The sequence below is a fragment of the Quercus lobata genome, chromosome 3 (assembly GCF_001633185.2).
Source record: "Quercus lobata isolate SW786 chromosome 3, ValleyOak3.0 Primary Assembly, whole genome shotgun sequence".
NCBI classification, from domain to species: domain Eukaryota; kingdom Viridiplantae; phylum Streptophyta; class Magnoliopsida; order Fagales; family Fagaceae; genus Quercus; species Quercus lobata.
Genome location: NC_044906.1, coordinates 24,169,485 through 24,189,240, shown reverse-complemented (window position 1 = coordinate 24,189,240; position 19,756 = coordinate 24,169,485). Strand labels below are relative to the sequence as shown.

The window sequence follows — 19,756 nt, the reverse complement described above, 5'->3', positions numbered from 1 at the left end:
CTAAATAGATAAGCCTAAGAAATGTTTACTAATAATAGTTTTATCGGTAACTTTTTTATTAACATGATTTGAAAAAAAATTGAATAGAGAGTTAATTTATTAACGTGATTTAAACTCTACTAAAACTTTTTTAAGGGATTTCTAAAAAAAAAAAATCAAAGTAATCTTCTAATTATTAACTACTATGCATTAATTTCTAACTACCAAAACCCATAATTGAAATACTAATCTGTATGAGATATCACTTCCAAAGATTAATAGCTTAGCTATTATATATTATACGCTGACTTTTTTTTTTCAAAAGAAGCATTTCTCTATCTCCCCGCAAAACAAGGGGATTATAATAAGAATTAACCAGACAAAGGTAAGGCTACACCACCTCTTTTCTATAATAGATGTTAAATTCAGAACATTTTTCGTGCATATACACACACTACACAAAGGGATTATAACAAAAATTAGCTAGATGAGGGTAAGACTATACCACCTCTTTTCTATAATAAATGTTAAATTCAGATCATTTTTCATGCATACACATACACATGTAGTGTGCAACGCACATGACTTAAACTTTAAGTTTAAACTTAAACTTGGTAGGGTGAAACTCATTCAAGTTTCAATATCTTTCCATGCTTTCAAGGACAAAAATTAAATTCTCATGTCAGTCTCTCTACAAATTTTTAAATGTTTAATAATTTAGATTGTTTTTAATTATTAAATTGAGGTTTCTACTTAAACATGATTTCAATTATTATTTTGAATAGTTTTTAATTATTAAATTCAAGGGTTTTCCATTTAAATATATGTGATTAATTGAGCTTTAAAGTTCAATGTTTTATTGAAAATTATTTTATACATATTTTTTAGGTACTTCTATCATCTTCCATTCAATTATATAAATAAATATATATATATATATATATATATATATTATGATACCTTAGTCTCACAAAACATAGATTCATTATGTAACTTAAAAGTAAAATATTCATTTATTATTTATTATTTATTTTAAGTAAATTAATAAAATAATTATTTACATATAAATTTTGATTAAGCCGTGCGATAATAATGCTAGTTGTTAGAAAAATCAGCTTATTTTTTACATGTTTATCGGCTGTTGTGCTCACAGGTCACATTTTATTATTTTAAAAAAAATACTTAAAAAGCTGCCTTCAGTTCCAATGCCACAACGTTTTTGGTGAAAGTTTGGCCACTATTCACTCATATTATGGTTTTTTTTTTTTTTTTTTGGGGTCTAAATCTAGTTGACTGTTGTTATAGTTATCACTAACGTTATGGTATTTTTTGGCGACTCTAATTGATAGCTTTGATGAAATATGTATCTCCAATATATGATATAACAAACTTGATAGTAAATTATAGTAAAGCAAAAAAAATTAGTTATTATTATTGTTGTTGTAATATTTGTTTTTCATGTTTGGAAGTTATTCTGCATATTCAAACATTAAAATAGGGTTAGAATTACACATAAATTTTTTCTTACAGTACCTTTAGCACTTTTCGCTTTTTTCTACATTACTTTTAGGAAAAAAAAAAAAATATATATATATATATATCAACTAGTTTTTAGTTTTTTTTTTTTTTTTCCACAATAGCTTCACAATAAGTTTTCAACAAAAGCTAAAAAAGTTATTCCCAAATAAAGCTTTAGTAAGTCTGAGAGAACAATTTAAAAGAAGACAGAAAGAAGTAATAAATAATCTCCAACCAAATGATCTCTTTCAGACCTTCACCAGTGCAATTCAATAAGCTTGGCAAAGGGTCTCTCTTTCACTTTAAACTCAAAACATTAAGTGCGACAGCCTTCATTCTAAAATTCAATGCTCATAAGTAGGACTTGAGATGAGCCTACTGCCCTAGGATTCAAGTTGAGACACCAAGGAGGGGAAAACTCGGTTGGCAAAGGTGACTGCAAATGTGAATTTTAATATGCTCTTACCACTTTTGCACGACTTGGTCAAGGGTCTATGTTTTTTTCACTCAATATGCAGGAATATCATTACTTTTCAACCCGTTCAATAAGGAAGAAAATCCACTTGCACTACAGTTCATTGGCACAAATTTGTCAAAATATGTCGGGGCCAATTCAATCTTTACAGGGTTAACCAAGATTAGAATAATTGATTCAAGTCTATGGAAAAGCCTAATAGAGTTCATTTACACCTCTTTTGTGTCCATAGACTTTTTTGCAAACCTTTACTTACAAGCAAATAAGCATAGAATACCATGATACTATATGAGAAAGAAATATTTGAAGAACTAGAAAACTCCCAACCAATACAAGATTTGCCCATATCATCCCACCCCCCCAAAAAGAGGAAGATGATAAAATTTATGGTTGACCCTCAATGTGTTGCAGGTGCAGCTCCCACTTATGAAAAAGAGAAGTGAATGTTAGGCATAAGTCCACAGCAGTGAAAACAACAATACTTTCAAAGCTTAATAAACCCCATGCCATGTCCTTTTCATCTCCTAATCAGATGTAACCCTTAACCACTACGGCACCTTCATTTGCAAGTAGGCAGAAGAATCCTTCTGCAGGAAAAATACAAAAAATTCAAGAACCTCTTTTTCAAAAACGGTAAAGGCAATTAGAACGGTTTACTAGAAATATAGGTATCCTCCTATTTTTATTTTATTTTATTTTTGAGTAATGCTATGTATACAAAATTTCACAATATTTTTTACAATAATTGAGTTAACAAATTTTTACTAATTTTTATCTGGACGAACCATGAACATCAATATTTTATTTATCACTAACAATTTGCCACATCAACCGAGAGTGAAATTTTTATTGTATCTATAGACTTTTTATTTATTTATTTGTTAAATAAATTAGAATACAAAAGCCCGAAAGGGGCAAGCCCATCTCAGCTTTGACAAAAATCCCAAGAAGGGAAAGCAGGGTTGGGGACTGGCCCCGGGAGAAACAAGAAGTAACCCAAGAAGCTATATTATGGGTTAGAAAATTTAGGTCTCTGTGAACAAATTTAGCTAACTAAATCGAGCAAAATGAATCCAAAAGTGATCTAAAACCTCTTCAACAATTTCTTCAACCTCCCAATCAGAGTGACCTGGGACCTCATGCATTGATGACATCCTCTAGTCAACTTTGCCTCTAGGAAAGGAACTCATTTAACAATTAATCTATATAACCGCTTAAATAGAGGAATCCAATGTAAATAGCACTACCCAAAAAACCAATAGATTTTCCACATTAGAATTCTGGGAAGGTTGAGAAGCTTCAACGAGCTAAACTCAAATCAATAATCAGTCTTATGATCCATCCACTGGCAGCATCTGTGGAACTTAGAGTTGAAGGAGAACAAATGTTGAACAATCTCCATATGTGACCATTATGCTGTTGGATCATCCCCATTCCCTGACTCTCTGGCCAAAACTCCATCCCAGCACCAACAAAACTTTCAAACTCTATCTTGGTTGTTTTGATGAAAATTGTTAATTTTAAGTGTTTTCTAGCATTTAGTGCAACTAAAAATATTAGTCAAAGGAAAGACGTTTTCCATAGTAAATGAAAAATTACAACAAAATGGCAGAAACTGGCTTATGTTTTTAAATGCATACACCATTTTCTAGAAAAAGCCTTCGCTTCATCCCCACCACTATTATCCGCTTCAACTCCTCTATGCCACCATTAACTTCTTTCCCCGTCAATGACAATTACCTTCACCCGCCCACTCATCCATCACCAACCTCTAATTACCAATCACCAACCATCACGGCCACCAATGGTCAACAACCAATACTACCACCATTGTTGTCACTGTTGACCACCCCCACCACCACCATCATTCATCGCTGGTCAACCGCCAATGCCGCCACCACCACCACCACTTTCCTTTCCCCAATCAACCAAAATAAATACAAGTACCTGTATCTACTAGCAACTTTGGAGTCCCTTTGGGGACAAGCAGATAATGTGGACAAGCACTTTCACAGAATATGGATGCAACATGTCGGTGGCCGTATACAATTGTATTGCATCATAAATCTATGCATGGCATACTGCCGACCAATGAGAGCGATGTGATGAAATAGAAGAAGAGGGGAAAGAAAAAAATGTACCGCATTATATATATATATATATATATATATATATGCATAAATCCTGCTGACCAATGTGAGAGATGCAATGAATTTTTTTTTTTTTTTGGGGGGGGGGGGGGGTGTAAATGCTCAGTAGTAAGCATGCATCTCTGTCTATTACTGATTGATTGTATATGCTTTAATATGCAGCTCATCTGTTGATTCTAATTGTAATGTTTAGTTAATATCATCAATATACAAAGGTGCACCTTTATAATTCATATGACAGATTGGAGAATTGGTAAAAGAAAGGGAATACCTTGAAGTAAATATACAACCACTGTTTTAAACTAACAAATTGAGAACAGCTGCATACATCTAGTCAAATCATAGACAATTACAATTTCTGTGAACTATAGACTAAGTTTCCTATACAAATGCCATCTTAGATCCAATATGCGGTTGAGCTCATACCTCTTACTGCATGTTATAAGGTAGCTTATTACAATACTCTTACAAAGGCCTCAAAAGTGGATAATCTTCAAGAAGTTCCCGCTCTGACAGGGTGTCATTTTCATTCTGAGGGGTCCACAATACCTCAACTGCCTGCATGAAAACACGAGATATCAGGCATAGATATTTTACACCTACAAGTTCTGATTTTGGAAAAAATTTCATACTTACTAGTATTTTACTTGAGGGAATGGATCCAAGCTTTTGCAATGCTTCTTTCAAGTCCCCACTGCCATTGATGGTGGGGAGCTTATGTACTCCTTCAGCAGCCACCAAGATTGTTATCTGTTTTAAAGAAATTTCAGAAAAACCACAGAAAAGGAGGGGAAAATTTACGTTTCTATTTTTAATCAAATATTTATGTCCCATGACTACCGAGTCATAGATGCTGTGAGTTTATAAAGTTATGTCTATAGAATAGAAAGATGAGATAAAATGCACATAATTTAATCACTTTATACAGGGAGCATTATAATGAGATAAAACTATTGCATTGAGCCACCCCAAGATGTGCACAGATAGAAAAAGGATGCAATCCAAAGATGAACAAAAGGCTAGAGTTCTTGCCATTATTCAGGATAAGAAGAGAGTGAAAGTAAATAACACCTATGCAGATTTATTATGGATCCTATAAAATCATGGGAGCACCTTCAATTGAGATGCAGAGACAAACTGGTTGTGGTCCCAGATTTAAAGGCTAAGTAAACTCGAAACATTTATTATTCCAAAGCATGTCAAGGTCTTTCTTATTACAAAGGTCTAACAGAATTTTAATAGTGAGAACCTATGAAGCACGGGTGCGTTTTGGGACTCGGGTGCAGGTTCGGGTGCGGGACTCGGCAATTTTTGAAAAAGTAGGGTTAGGGTGCGGGTGCGACGGGACTCAGCGATTAAAAAATTATTAAAAATATTTTTATTTATATTTTTAATATATTTTTACTATTAAAATATTCTTAAAAAACACGTTACTATGCCTTGATTCACAAAACAAAGAAAGATGAAGGCAAGAAACACATTACTATGCCTCTGAGGTGGGAATTTCGGCTGTTCCGGCTAGATTCAAGGCTGATTTCAGCCTGTTTCGGCCGTTTTGGTCGCCGGCCGATACAACCCGATAGGGCCGATACGGTCCGATTCTAGCCGAATCAGGCCGATTCGGCGCAAATCAAAGCCGAGTCGGCGTGAATCAAACCGAGTTGGTGAGGAAAAAAAAAAAAACTCTCAAACGCGGCACCGTTGCATGGGCAACCGAGTCGGACGCCGCGTCCCATGTCGGACTCAAGTGCAGCACCCTCCCAGCCGCGTCCGTGCTTTCTAGGTGAGAACATCTAAGAAGAAATTAGGGGGGGGTGGGGGGACAGTGGAAACCTTTGTTCAAATTCATTGTAAAAGGTGAGCTGAGGCTTTGTAATGCTGCTAGGCTAAATGTTGTCATTGCAGCCCTCATAATCCCATTGATTTCATGTGGGCCATAGATTAGTGAATGGTGATATTTGGAAAAAAATTACAAATTAACAAACAGATCAACAGTGAAAGTTCATCTATAGTCTATTAGTCTTTCAACAAGAAATCCAAAATTGATTGTAATCAGACAGAATTAATTTAATGCTGACTTGGTTTTGTTTAGTGGGGCATTTGGTATGGTTGTAGTAGGCCTGTAAAATACCTGAACTGATTCACACCACAAATTTCCATTCAATGGCAAATTCTGAAATTTCTGCAATCAAACTACACAAAACCATGCCTACAACATCCTTCTCATCATGGTTATTCTTCCCCTTATTTAGAATGTAAGTTTGGAGAAATTATACCAGAGCAGTTATAATGTTTCTGGATTTTAAATTACAACAGGAGTTTCTCTCAGATGTGGCTTTTTCATGGAAGGTTATTCGTTAGGTTCTGTTTTCTAACACCACTCTCCAATCCCACACACCAGCCCCCCCCCCCCCCCCCCCACACCCAAACAAAAAAATAAAGATAAAAGTATAAAAATCAAATGAAATAAAATGTCAATCATGTTATCAGAAGATTAGAAAAAACCAATCAAGATGGATTCAGTTCCATCTCATAGACAAACACTGCCGCCTGAACTATGTTATACCATATAACCCAACTAAGTTTACTACTTCTATGACCATTGCGTCAACTTCATCTTAATCCCCACCCACATCCTTCTTTTGACAGAGACAGAGAGAACTTGTTACTTGACACACCATAGAAATGATAATGCTCATGGTATGAAGATAGATAGAACAAAGCACCTTAGTTGTGATTGAAGGAATATCATATATTATTAATCATGCATTTAAATAAAGCAAACCCATAAATAAATAGAAAATTACAACACATTTATGAGTCTAGTCAGCAGCAGATCACCTAAAAACCCAAAGTCAAGCTAGAAATGGAGTATTTTGATATATTCATTTTAACTATAGCCAATTTAGAGATGACCTTACCACTATGTACTCATTGCTGAATCCATTAGCTCTCTGGCTAGATGTACTTTGCTTTTTAATGTTGTTCACATTGACTAGTGTTTCTTCATCAAATTTCCCCCGTTCTTCAATAGAAAGTTGATTGAAGCGTTTCTCTCCGTCCTCCATGCTCCTCTTTATATCCACCTGCAAGAGTGGCACCAGTTAAGCATGCCGTCAACATTGCTGAAATCATGTCAAACCAATTTCTTAATGGGGAGAGGGGGAGAGAGAGAGAGAGAGAGAGAGAGAGAGAGTTTATAAAGAAGATGCCACTATAAGAAGTAATAGCTGCAGGGAATATATTCTGAAGAGGACTGCAGAGATTCTTCTGTATAAGAAATGAAAACATGAACCACATAAAATCCTATGTCCTGGATACACAACTCAGAAATTTAAGTTAATCCCTCAAGAGCTCTAAACAAAATAAAACTTTTCTCCAAGTAACGTTGTCTACAAAACCGAGATACTAATTCATACAGTGCCAAGTTCCAACTGCAAGTGAATGACAAACAGAGAATCAACTAGTTTGTCAGTCACAACCCACAAACACAAGGGGTCCATGTGTGTCTATAACAATAGGCATAAAACAAGTCAACCCTCCCCCAAGCCCTAATGGAAGGTGGCCCCTTCTCTCATTTGTTTGTTTTTTTGAAGAACATTGAACCAAAGTTACCAAACTGTACTTGTTTCCTAACCTCACTTTAGTAGAATAAAAAGTTCTAGGAAATGGTGTTCAACTTACAGCTGAATAACCTGAGATACAATAACTGGGATGCCGAAGCAAAGCTAGCGTTGTCTCTGCGCCCAAAAATTAAGATAGTAAAAACTTCAGAATTTTGATAAAATCAACAACAAAAATTAAAAGAAAGCCCTAGATTGACATGTTAATTATGACAAGTCTTAGATGATGAAATCAATATAGAGCCAACTTTAATGCTGTAATATATACTATAAACACTAGTTCAAATCAACGCCTCGAGGGTGAGGCCATGGATTCAAGACCCATAATGTGCATGTGTAATTATTACTCCACAGAGAGAGAGAGAGAGAGAGAGAGAGAGAGAGAGAGAGAGAGATCTTAGTTGTACTCATCTTCTGTGTAAAGAAGAGCTAATCATATAACATTACTAAAAACCGTAACAATTAGTATAATAAGTCAACATCACTTTTTCTTAAGAGGATATTATGGATAGATACCAAATTTAAATCTGAACAGGTCAACCTTGTGGTGATGACCCCTCCAGAATCACTATAACGAAACTTTTCATGATTTTGATGCCATTTGGAAAATTCTTTATGAGCATGTAAGTATGAATTAACATAAAATTATAATACCTTGTGCTACAACATATCACCCCCTTAAACAATGTATATATGTGAAATTTTTCTAAAGACACAAGCTAATTTTCCACAGCACTTTATTTCACAAAAATCATTACAAAATTATTCATCCACACATTATTATTTCACCTGTATTTTTTCTTTGTATTTGGGGAAAAAAAATCTCTCTATAAATTTAGCTCAATGAGACGTTTGTTATCATTGCCTCATAGTAATGCTTGACCTTCGATGTTCTATAGCAAACCTCTCTCTATAAGTTTAACTCAATATGTGATTACCTTGTGATTAGCAGCAGCCCTTACATAAATTTCATTTTTCCTTTATAACATTAAAAATCCTATAATAAATATACAGATTAATTATTTGCAAAAATTAGATTAAATCAATGAATGTCCTAGAGAATGCACTAAACCAATGAAAAGTTTTTATCATCAAATTTTGTTTTAAACTTTATGAGATTAGATGCATGTTTACAATCAACTACTTGGATTATTTATATCTTTCCTATACCAGTTTCTCATATTTTTACAACACTGAACTCAATGATTCTAAAACCTCTCACATACAACCTTGTTTTTAAGGAGGGTGGGTGAAAGTATCAATTCAGGTACAACCCATTGGCAACTAGGATTAGATTACTTAAAGCAAATGAGGAACCAATTATGCCCATGACAACTAACCTTACGGCAGTAAAATTTGTTTGAATAAATTTTTTAGGGTACATCATTTGTTAATTTGCAAAAGATTACTCATATTCACTAGTAAATGGGCAAATGAAAGATGAAAATCTATTAAATAAAAAAGAAATAAACAACAAATCAGATGAATAATATAAACACTTATTTAGAAGTTCCACCTGTCAATACATAGCTCAAACCCGAAGAGCTAGATGTATCTGCAGTTTCAGCAATCCGATTAAGATCCATTTGAAGTGACCGCCCCATGCCCAGCAACCCAACCTATGAAAGTCAGTAATGAGAAAATTCAGAAGAACTGCTTTCTCAAATTCAAGAAAGATTTTAAGAAGTGAGTCAGAACTCAACTTCCAAACAAAAGCCTCTATGTATGATGTAACAACGCCACAGTTACTTCATAGCCAACTAAATGAACCTACCTTATAAATATGATTAAAAAAAATACACTACTATACCTGTATAACCTAAAACTTCAAATTGCTAAACTATATTTATGACTTTTGGACATTTCCACAATAGTTGAGTACTTGACTTGCAGGGGCAGAAGATATATAATTGGAGCTTATGTTGGTATTATCATGGTTAATGTTCTTTACATTTTTTAACCGTGGAGTTTGCTGAATATGGTAACTTCAGAAATCCCCCAAAGCTTTCAATTCATAAACCCTAAATTCCATGCCAGACTGCACTTACGAACACATTATTTCTTGGTGCTGAATATATTGCTTCGTAAAGCAGAACACAAGATTGATTTAAAAGAATCATTCAAATAATTATCTTCCCCCCTCCCAAAAAAAAAAAATTCCCACTTAAGTCCAACCACCGTAGTCCCATCACAAAGCCCAAGACATTTCCATAAAAAGAAAAGCAACATCCAACAAACATATTTATACTGCGAGTACTGGAGGCCAATAATTTCACCCTTTCTCTTTTCTTGGTTAGCTTTAGATTTGATAGATAAAAGCATCCTCATATGATCATAGATTTTTTGATACATCAATAGTTGGGAGTGAGGGGATTTGAACCCTAAATGTCTCTATTGGAAACATTAGGAGATGCCAGCCAATTGAGCTACTAGACTCTGGGCGCTCTTCTTTTCTTTTTTTGATAAGTAATAAGGATATATATTCAAGAAACTACCTTATGCAGAAAAACATAAGGCAGAGAGAAAAGTACAATGGGAAAGAAAGAGAGAAAAAGAAAAAAAGAAAGGAAAGGGTACTAATTACACAGGAGAGAGCTAAGGAACAAAGGGAGGGAATCAGTAAAGGTGAGTCCCCAAGCCCAAGACCAGTCAAACAGAGAGCCACTGAAAGAGGCCAATAACTGGTCATCCAAACTTTCCATGTCCTCAAAAGTCCTCCTATTTCGCTCCCTCCAAAGACACTACATCAAGAATAATGGAGCTAAGTTCCAAATGCTAGACATGCTTTCCAGGCCAATTCCACCAACCAAATAGAGTGTCCGCAACCAATCTTGGCAAGACCCAAAAAATCCCAAAAGATCTAAATACCAAACTTCACAGCCGATAAGCCTTACCACAGTGAAGTAAAAGATGATCCACCGTCTCCCCATTACAACGGCACATGATACACTAGTCAACAAAAGCCAACCTTCTACCCCTCAAATTTTCTCTATTAGCTAATGACCACTGAGCCACTTTCTCCCCCCATATGGACCGGAGTGTTAGGTTGCAGATTCAATACTGCTAACAAATGTTTTACTTACCAATAAAGATTATTTTAAAAAAAAAAAAAAGAAATCAGCATTTTGACAGACAGAAACAACTGTTACAAAAAATACTAGAATCAAACCAAGAACCTTTTTTTTTTTATTGGTAAGTTACACAAAGTGATCTTAAACCAACTCCCTAGCATCCAACTTTCTCTTACAAGTAAGTGCCATTTGAACCAAAGCTCATTCACTTATCAGTCCAACAAACATTTTGGCCACAAGTACTTGTGTGACCAAAATTCAATCATTATTTTGGACAAAACTTAGGTACAGTTACTCATCTATTCTACCTTAGTTTCCCTGATCAAATTCAACCGGCACAACCATGAAGTTTTTTTGGCTTATTAGTCATCATTTTCAAGGTCACATAATTGAATTTAACAGAATAACATAAGGTGCACCACATAAGAAACTTTTTTTTGACAAGTACACATAAGAAACTATAACTAAGTTTTACCTAGCTTGGTCAAATGAAATTTTATACTAAACAAAACAGTCATTTCACAAACTCTTTAGACAAACATGTCAAAACATCAAAATCAGATAACAAAACCCATGTGAGCAAGTAAAATCAAAACAATCCCAAAATTCTCTCCCACAGTACCTGAAGCTTGAGCACACTGGTTTTCTCAGTGGCAGTAAGCACACCACCCTCCGACCGATCCGAAAGAACCCCCGAAACCAAAACAAACGCTGCGAAACCCATCAAAATGAAGAAGAAACTCGACCCGACCCCCACAGCCGGCCCCATATAAAACCCGCCACCACCGCCGAAAGGCGACGGCGCATAATACGGAGCCGAAAAAGAAAACCCACCTCCCGAATTCCTCGGCACCGAATAACTCCTCGACGATGACGACGAGGAAAACGACCTGCCGCCCATTCGGCCACCGGAGGCGGCCAATGCCGAATTGGGATCGTATAACAACAGCAAACCCAATAGAACAGCGGCCACCGCTGGTTTTCTCAATGCTTTTATTGCATTAAGGAGAGTATTTGCAAAAACCTCAAATGGGTTTTGGGTTTTAGAGTCGGAGGACAAGTCTAAGTCGGTGGTTACATGGTTCTTGTTCTTGTTGGTGAAGATAAAGCATTTAAAACTGAGTTTGGAGGAGGTTTGAAGGTTCAAATTCAAGGCTCCTGATAATTTAACGGGTCTGGTGAATGAGGTGGTGGTGGTGGTTGGGAGGAGTCTAGGAGGAGAAGGAGGAGGGAGGTGGATAGAGAAGGTGTGGTTCCATTTCAATGAAGCTGTGGTGGTGGTGGCCATGTAAGAGATAGAGATAGAGAGAGAGATTGTGGGTTTTTGGTTTTGGGTTTTGGGAGTGAGATATTATTGTTGGTGGTGGTGACTTGAGGAAGAGAATGTGTTGTGGTTTGTGTTTGTGGACTTGGGGAGGAAAATCTGGGTGATTGTGAATTGGGCGAGTCATGGCTAGGCAGCTGTGGTTTTGAGTGGACAACCTCATCTCATCTCAATATCAAACGTGTCTTTTTCGTTATTTTATTCTTCTTTTGGAGGCACGTGACTACATGAGGGTATCACGTGACATTGTATATGCATGTGATCTAACCCCAAAAAAGAAAAAAAAGTGTGATATAATTTTCCTTAAACACTAGTTTTAATCTTTTCTCATTTTAGTCATTTAACTTTTTTTTTTTTTTTTTTTTTTTTTTTTTTTTTTTTTTACTTTTTTTGAGAAACAGTCATTTAACTTGTATGGCTTATTTGGTAGTGTTGTTCAAACAATGGTTTTCAGTATGCCCCTTTAACTACAAAAACAAAATATAAAAAAAATATGGACTAAACAAAAATTGTGTACAAAATAAGAAACATATATTTTGTATGTTATACTTTGTTGATGTGTTTTATAATATGAAATATTTAAAAAATACTTATTTTGTATGTAGTATTTTGTTGAATATGAAATAGATGTTAATTTTTATTTTCATAATTTTTTTTTTTGGTTTTAAGCTTTGGCCCCCTTATATATGAATCCTAGTTCCGTTCCTGGTAGTTAGTAGTGATGTTTTATTATGGGAGTTTGAATTACAATTCTCAATTAGAGTGTTTAAAACATGTATTTTGAAAACTCATCTATACCAATTTTTAGTTTTCAAGTAATATTGTTAATTGGTTTTTTTAAAATAAGTTGAAAATTGTTGAGCCCATGGACAAGATCAAACATTTTTTTTTTCTCTCTTTTTCTCCCATGAGCCCACCTCTTTGTTCTTCTCTCTCTCTCTCTCTCTCTTTTCTTTTCTCTATCCTAAAATATATAATAGTATTCTTTTATTGTACATTCATCATTTTTTTCACATTTTAAAATTTGTTATTTGAAATATGGTATCAAACACAATTTTTTTTTGAATTATAAATAATTTAAATACGTATTTTCACAACAATTTTCAAACTATAAATTTTCACATCATTTTGAATATTAATACATAAACAACACTACCAATTGGGCCCAATATTTTTCTAATGTAGTTTTTCCATCTATTTTCGTCCAAATCATGTTATCACACCCATCTGTTTCCAAAAGAAAAACCACATTGCGTAATATGGCTTCTCTAACCCTAGCACCTATGAGTCTTTTAGAAGATTGCTTCTTGCCATGTGTAGGTGTACCCTCCCATCCCTCTAGACTAGTGGTAATGGTTTTTATGTTATAGTCTTATAGATATGGTAGCAATGGCTTTTATGTTGAGGATATGGTGGTGAGAAAAGTGGAATTGGAGAAAGTCCAGTAAATCTATTGAATCAATTTCACACGCAAATGAGGGAAGATGAGATGTTGTAGTCAAAGTTGGATTGGTCAAATAGATAATCAAAAAAAGGTCACCACCACCCATTGAGGGAAAAGCAAAATCCATTTAAATCAGAGTGAGATATGGATAGAAGCCTTGTAGTTCAACGACTCAGACAACGATAAGTTCTATTTGATAACCTATTACCTATGGTGGAGACCTTGCTAGAACTAAACTTTGTAATATAAAAATGGTTTGCATTTAATATCTATCTACTCCTTGGTACTAAAAAAAAATCAATGGATTAAAGGGGCATATTTAAAAATAAATACATAAAAAAAATTGAAATCATAACTCATTAGTTCTTTTCTTTTTTGTTTTGTTTTGTTTTGTTTTTTTTTTTGAGGAACCAACTCATTAGTTCTTTACAAGTCATATATTCCACACCAAAAAGTCTTTAAAAATAAAATAAAAATGAGGCCTGCCAGAAATTTGTATGGTCCCAACTCTCAACTCCCAAATGGCCCATATAGTCCAATTTAAAAGAAGTTTAGTTTTTTCTTCTCCGGCCCAGCCCAGCCCAACAAACCCAACCCACGCAGTCCCATTTGAGAGCATCATTTGGAAACCCTAGCTCTATATATAAAACCCTAATATTTGTCTCTGAGCTGCCTCTATTGCCTGCGCGAGTGTGTGAGATTCTGTGTGTGTGTTTGTGGCCTTAGTCGCGCCCCTGTACTTCGCAAACCAATCTTCAAACAAGCAAACATGGCGGAAAAGGCAGTGACTATCCGTACCAGGAAGTTCATGACCAACAGGCTTCTCTCCAGAAAACAATTCGTGAGTTTTATTTTATTTTTGAAAATTTTCCCATTTTCACTTTTGTATAGCGTTTTCCCTTCGAATTCTCGGTTACCAAACAAAATTTTAGATCTTTTAGGAACAACCCTTTTCATATCGATGAAAAAGAACAACTTTGGATCTGATGGGTTGGTGGGGTTTTGTGTTTTATGTGAAGTTATGTTGTTTTATTGTGTTATTTTTCTTGGTATGCAAACAGGGACTAATGGGTTTGTGTTGTTAGTGTCTGTTTTTCTATGTTTTTTTTTTTTTCATTTGGGTTCTTGTTGCGAGATTAGATATAACAAAACAGATTGTAGAAATGTTGGATCTCAATTAGTATGATAATCTCCAAGCATTAAGGAATGGAAATATGAGCTGGTTATTGCATTCGATTGGCGCCCAAATTAATTATTGCTGACCTATTCGGGACCTTAATAGGAACTGGGAAGTGTAAGTGTAAGGGATAAGCTTCTGATGGTGCTTGTTTTCCCTCATTTCTAGGTGACCAATCAGGTCAAAATGGGGTTTGTGTTGTTTCAGCTACTATTTAAAGGTTCAACCTGAGAAGTTTTAGTGGGACTTAGATATTGAATCCTTGGTGTGTGATCTTATGGAAAAGAAGATAAGTTGTTAAAGTTATGGAAAAGAAGGTAGGTTGTTATCCTCAATTTATAGGAGTAAATTATTTCTAGTTAGCAATGTGTTTAAATTAATTGTGAATTAAGATTGACTGTGTACAAAAAGTTGTCAATTATGTGATTTAGAGTTGGATTAAATGTTGTTTATTGTCATCCTGGAAAAAAAGGTTCTGATTCTTACCATTTGTTTTTTCACAAACAGAACTTAGGTTAGGTCTTTCTGCTTTTTTTCCTGACACAAAATGTTGGATGTAATTTATTTCCAACAATAAGAGATTATGATTTTTTTTGACTTGAAAGCCCTGTTTATTTTGATGCTCTTTTGTTGCAGGTCATTGATGTTCTTCATCCAGGAAGACCCAATGTTTCCAAGGTAAATCCAAATTCAATGACAGATGTTTATACATATACAAAAAAGAAAAGAAATGTTCCGGACTGTTAAACTTCTAATATACTGTTGAGCAACTAAATGGCATCATTAATTGAATTGGGGTTTTCATTTTCTGTAATATAAAGGCTGAGCTGAAGGAGAAGCTGTCAAAGATGTATGAAGTGAAAGACACAAATGCAATCTTCGTTTTCAAGTTCCGGACTCACTTTGGAGGTGGAAAATCAACCGGTTTTGGTTTGATTTATGACTCTGTTGAGAATGCCAAAAAATACGAACCCAAGTACAGGCTCATCAGGGTAATTTTATATGGCCTACTTTTGCTTAATTTGTAATTCTAATTTATTGATTAATATTAACCAGTTTTGGTTTGATTTATTAATTCGTCACCCCACCCCTCACAAAAAAAAGAGGGAGGGGGATGAGTTCTGTCTCGAGTGTATCCTCTCCCTGTAAGAATAGGATGGAGGATGAAGGTTGACATTGTGGGATCAATGCCCATTTGGTTGATAAAGGTGTTGCTGTTTATTAAAGATATATCTGTTGTTCTATTAATGTTGCTTTATACTTTTAGGTTGCACCATGGGTTGTTGGGTGATTGTAGTTTGCAGTTCGATCTATTTTTTTTATTCTTGTTCCTTGTTTGTTTCTACCATAACTTTTTTGTTCTGGAAATATTTATTTTATAAGCAAGAAAGAATTATATTGAAATAGATACTTTATGCAAAAAGAGCACAAAGCAATCCAAAAATTTACAAGGAAGAAAAAAAGAAAAAAAACACAATAAATTTTTTTGGTGTTATGCTTAATTTATGCTGTTATTCTCTGTAGCTAATAGGCATCTTGCTTAGATACCTCATAAATTTATTCTAAATATGCGAATTCTGTTGCAAGTTTCCAAAATTTTCCACAAATCTCCTTCCTCATCCCCCCCTTTTTCTGTTAATTCTGTGTAACACCATACTGTTTGCTATCTGGCTCTATTTATTAAAGTGTTTCCTCTGTTTATATCTCATCATTCAGATCTGTGATAGTAAAAATATGGAATATACTTGAGATAATCCTTAAAAATTTGTGGTTCAATGGTCCTGCTGTTAAAGTTACATTGACTTGTATAATTTGTTTGTCACTTTATTTATGGTGTTTTATGAACAATAAGTGCTAAAGAGGGGACAATAGCCATTATCGTTGTATGTCATATGAAAATGTGTTTATTATTTGTCTATTGGGCAATGTTGTGTTTAGATATTTGGCGGTCTGACTAGTCAATCTTGATGTTAATATTAGCTGGCTAGCCTTCATTACGTTTTGTTAATGTTTTTATACAATTGGTAGTGCTCGTCTTTTATTTTACTTGACCTTAAACAACTTCTTAAGTTTAACTTAAATCTCTAGGTCTAGCTACAAACTTGGAGCCTTAGGCTACAACCAACAATAGAAAGATGGCATGTGTTCTTGTCATGTACAGTGCACGACTCACTTAAAATGATTGTATATGGTCACTTAGGTGTGGTTTAGTAAGTCATGCATTGCACTTGATAGGGACACATGTCATCTTCCTATTGTTTTCTTTGCTTTGTTATTTTGTTACATTGCACTTGAATATACTGTCATACTTGCACATCCTTGCTTTGATGGTAAGTTAAGCTTGAAATAATGTTTCAACTTAGAATTTTTCATGTGTTTACAGTTGATTGTTCTGTGTATATGCACTGATATTTTATTATTTTTCCATGGCAGAATGGACTTGATACTAAGGTAGAGAAGTCAAGGAAGCAGATGAAGGAAAGGAAGAACAGGGCCAAGAAGATCCGTGGAGTAAAGAAGGTAAGCTGATTTCTTAAATTTGTTTGGTGCTTTCTTGATGGTAATCCGCTTCTTACGTATTTGTTTCTTCCATTTGTGTTGCAGACAAAGGCTTCAGATGCTGCCAAGGGAAAGAAGAAATGAGTTTTTCATGATTCTTATAGACCTGATTTGCAGCAATGGACTTTATTTAATAGCTCTATTTTCTTCTTAGGATTTCTCAAAATGAAATCTTTTGTTGTTAGCATTGGTTTTGGTGTTTTCTGATGTTTTGTTATACTATCAGATTTTGAGTATTATGCAGAGGATGATTTTGAAATTTTTGGCAACACATTTCCAGAAATGTTCCATCAATGAGCTGTGAATAAGGCCAATTATAATTAGTTGTAGAATTTTAGGACCATGCGGGGTGGGCTTATAAAATGATGCTTCTGGGTTTTCTTATAAGATTGAAATTGTGTTGTCTACCTGTCTAGTACACAATTTCAGCTCAATCTTGGGCTATTATGGTAGTGTTTGGATCCGCGTTTGTTAGCTTATTTCAGCGTCTGCGTTTAAAACTCAGATGAGAACCATGCTATAGTAGAAAAAATAAATGCTGAGATGAAACGCCCAAAATGCGTAGCTGTATTTTTCTCAACGCACCATTTCAATAATTCTTCAGTTTGTGTACTGGCATGCGTGTATTGTTCCTTTTGTTTTCATTATTTTTTTTGGAAGAACTTGTTCTTCCCAGCAATCTGAAACCCAGCAAAACAGTGAAACTAAAACCGTTTTGGAAGAACGTGAAAAAATCCAAACGGATCAACCCATCAAATCCATATGAAACCAAAAGCAAATCAAACCTATTAAATCCATATGAAACCAAAACCAAATCAAACTTATCAAACGGATCTACCCATCAAATCCACTATCGATCAACCCATTCACCACCACTGAGTTTCGATCAACCCATCAAACCCACTGCCAATCAACCCATCCACCACCACTGAGTTCCCAAATCAAGAAACTAAAACATTAGTTCTTCATAAGACCAAACTCCATGGGAGAAAGAGGAAGCTCAATCTTATGCATATCGAAGAGAGAGAAAGAGGGATGTCTACTGGGAAAGGAGTGAAAAAAAACAAAACAAAACAAAACAAAAAAAACAAAAGTTCCAAACGCACTACAATAGTCCCAAATTATTTGTTATAGTGTTTTTCAGTTTTTAGTTTTTAATTTTCAGCAAAATAAATTGTATCCAAACGGACCCTATATGTATTGAACGGAAGTTCTTTTTCCAGAATACTAAAGTGGGGGAGTTACTATAGCTATTTATCTGTTCTGAAGTCAATGCGGCTGAGATGGTTGTGTTGGATTGGACAAGCAAAAGGCATTCTAGGAGCATTCACATGGCTTATTTAAAATATAGCATATGAACACAAGAAAAACAGTCAGCATCGAATTATCAATTAATTAGCAAAATGTCATTTAGTTAACGTGCTAAAAACAATAGAGAATGCTGTAGTTTAGGTCAATGATTACGTTGATGTGAAATCTCTTATTTTTGGTGGTTAACTTAATAGCGTGTCCTTGTTCCTTATTGGTTAGAGATTAGTCAGCTTGCTTTGTTACATTTGAAAAGATGCGGCTGGGTGGTTTGTCTTGTAATGAGATTGTTGAAGTATGCATTTCCATTTTCTATCTATGATGTTTCTATTATGTGTGTATTTTGAGAGTAAAACCCCGGTTTATAATAACCCAGAAAAAACCCGGTCTGTTGCCTCTAATAAATAGTCACATTTAAATAAAATACTAATTGATTGTGCTTCATTTGAAGGCAATCCAATTATATGTCCTATGTGATTAAAAAAAATCCATATTTAAAAAGTAAAAATGGACAAAACGTCCCTAAGTGCAACCTTCCCAAGTTTAATGTACAGTCCTCTCTCTATTCATGAAATTGGAACAAAAATCTAGCAATAATTCATTATTCTTTTACTGATGAGTCAGTAAATTTTTTTTCTTTGAAATTCTAATTTCATTTATGATAAAAAAATGGATTCCCTTTATTATTATAATTTTAAGTTAAGAGATGATTCAAGCTTATGACATTCGTTTTATGATAATTGTTCTTACCATTTGTTAAGTTCTTTATTTGAAAACAAGAATTTTTAACAAATACAATTAACAAACATGTTTGGAAGAAAATGTTAAATAATCACTCTCTTTCATCCTTATTTAGTATGCAAACCTATCAACCATCACTCTCCCCTCTTCCTTTGTGGTAATAAATAATAATCAATCGATATAGTCTTATAGAAAGTTAAGAATGATCAAAATCTATTTGGTGATTATGGCATATTATATTGGTTCTTGTTCTTTATCCCAAAAGATAGTTTGGTGTTATGTAACTGTGTGGACCTGATTTAAACTTTTAACCCAACAAATGTGGACTTAACCCTAAAACAATAAATTTGTAGAGAGTGGGTTGAAGAACTAGGCTCTAATGAATTG

General features: G+C 34.5%; 2 protein-coding genes across 2 annotated transcripts; one reads left to right on the top strand and one right to left on the bottom strand.

The window, feature by feature from the left end:
• Positions 1–4,292: 4,292 nt before the first annotated feature.
• LOC115981613 lies at positions 4,293–12,248 on the bottom strand. The gene is made up of 6 exons (XM_031103889.1): positions 11,439–12,248; positions 9,262–9,364; positions 7,807–7,862; positions 7,044–7,208; positions 4,759–4,872; positions 4,293–4,680 (listed from the first exon to the last, which is right to left on the bottom strand). Exons 1-6 carry the CDS (start codon positions 12,102–12,104, stop codon positions 4,588–4,590), a joined length of 1,197 nt encoding a protein of 398 aa, XP_030959749.1. The 5' UTR covers positions 12,105–12,248; the 3' UTR covers positions 4,293–4,587.
• A 1,994-nt stretch (positions 12,249–14,242) lies between these two features.
• Positions 14,243–17,617, top strand: LOC115980007 (40S ribosomal protein S24-1-like). Its single transcript, XM_031102184.1, has 5 exons — positions 14,243–14,425; positions 15,398–15,439; positions 15,583–15,753; positions 17,195–17,281; positions 17,366–17,617. The coding sequence occupies exons 1-5, from the start codon at positions 14,354–14,356 to the stop codon at positions 17,402–17,404; spliced, it is 411 nt and encodes a 136-aa protein (XP_030958044.1). The 5' UTR covers positions 14,243–14,353; the 3' UTR covers positions 17,405–17,617.
• The last annotated feature ends 2,139 nt before the right edge of the window (positions 17,618–19,756 follow it).

Bases quoted from the DNA above. Each gene is read 5' to 3' on its own strand.
- LOC115981613 (XM_031103889.1), bottom strand. From the start codon at position 12,104: ATGGCCACCACCACCACAGCTTCATTGAAATGGAACCACACCTTCTCT. The intron at 7,863-9,261 runs GTGGAACTTCTA...TTTTGGGCGCAG, and splicing joins TTTGAGCTATGTATTGACAG to AGACAACGCTAGCTTTGCTT. The intron at 7,209-7,806 runs GTAAGTTGAACA...CCACTCTTGCAG, and splicing joins GTATCTCAGGTTATTCAGCT to GTGGATATAAAGAGGAGCAT.
- LOC115980007 (XM_031102184.1), top strand. From the start codon at position 14,354: ATGGCGGAAAAGGCAGTGACTATCCGTACCAGGAAGTTCATGACCAAC. The intron at 15,440-15,582 runs GTAAATCCAAAT...TGTAATATAAAG, and splicing joins GAAGACCCAATGTTTCCAAG to GCTGAGCTGAAGGAGAAGCT. The intron at 15,754-17,194 runs GTAATTTTATAT...TTTCCATGGCAG, and splicing joins CCAAGTACAGGCTCATCAGG to AATGGACTTGATACTAAGGT.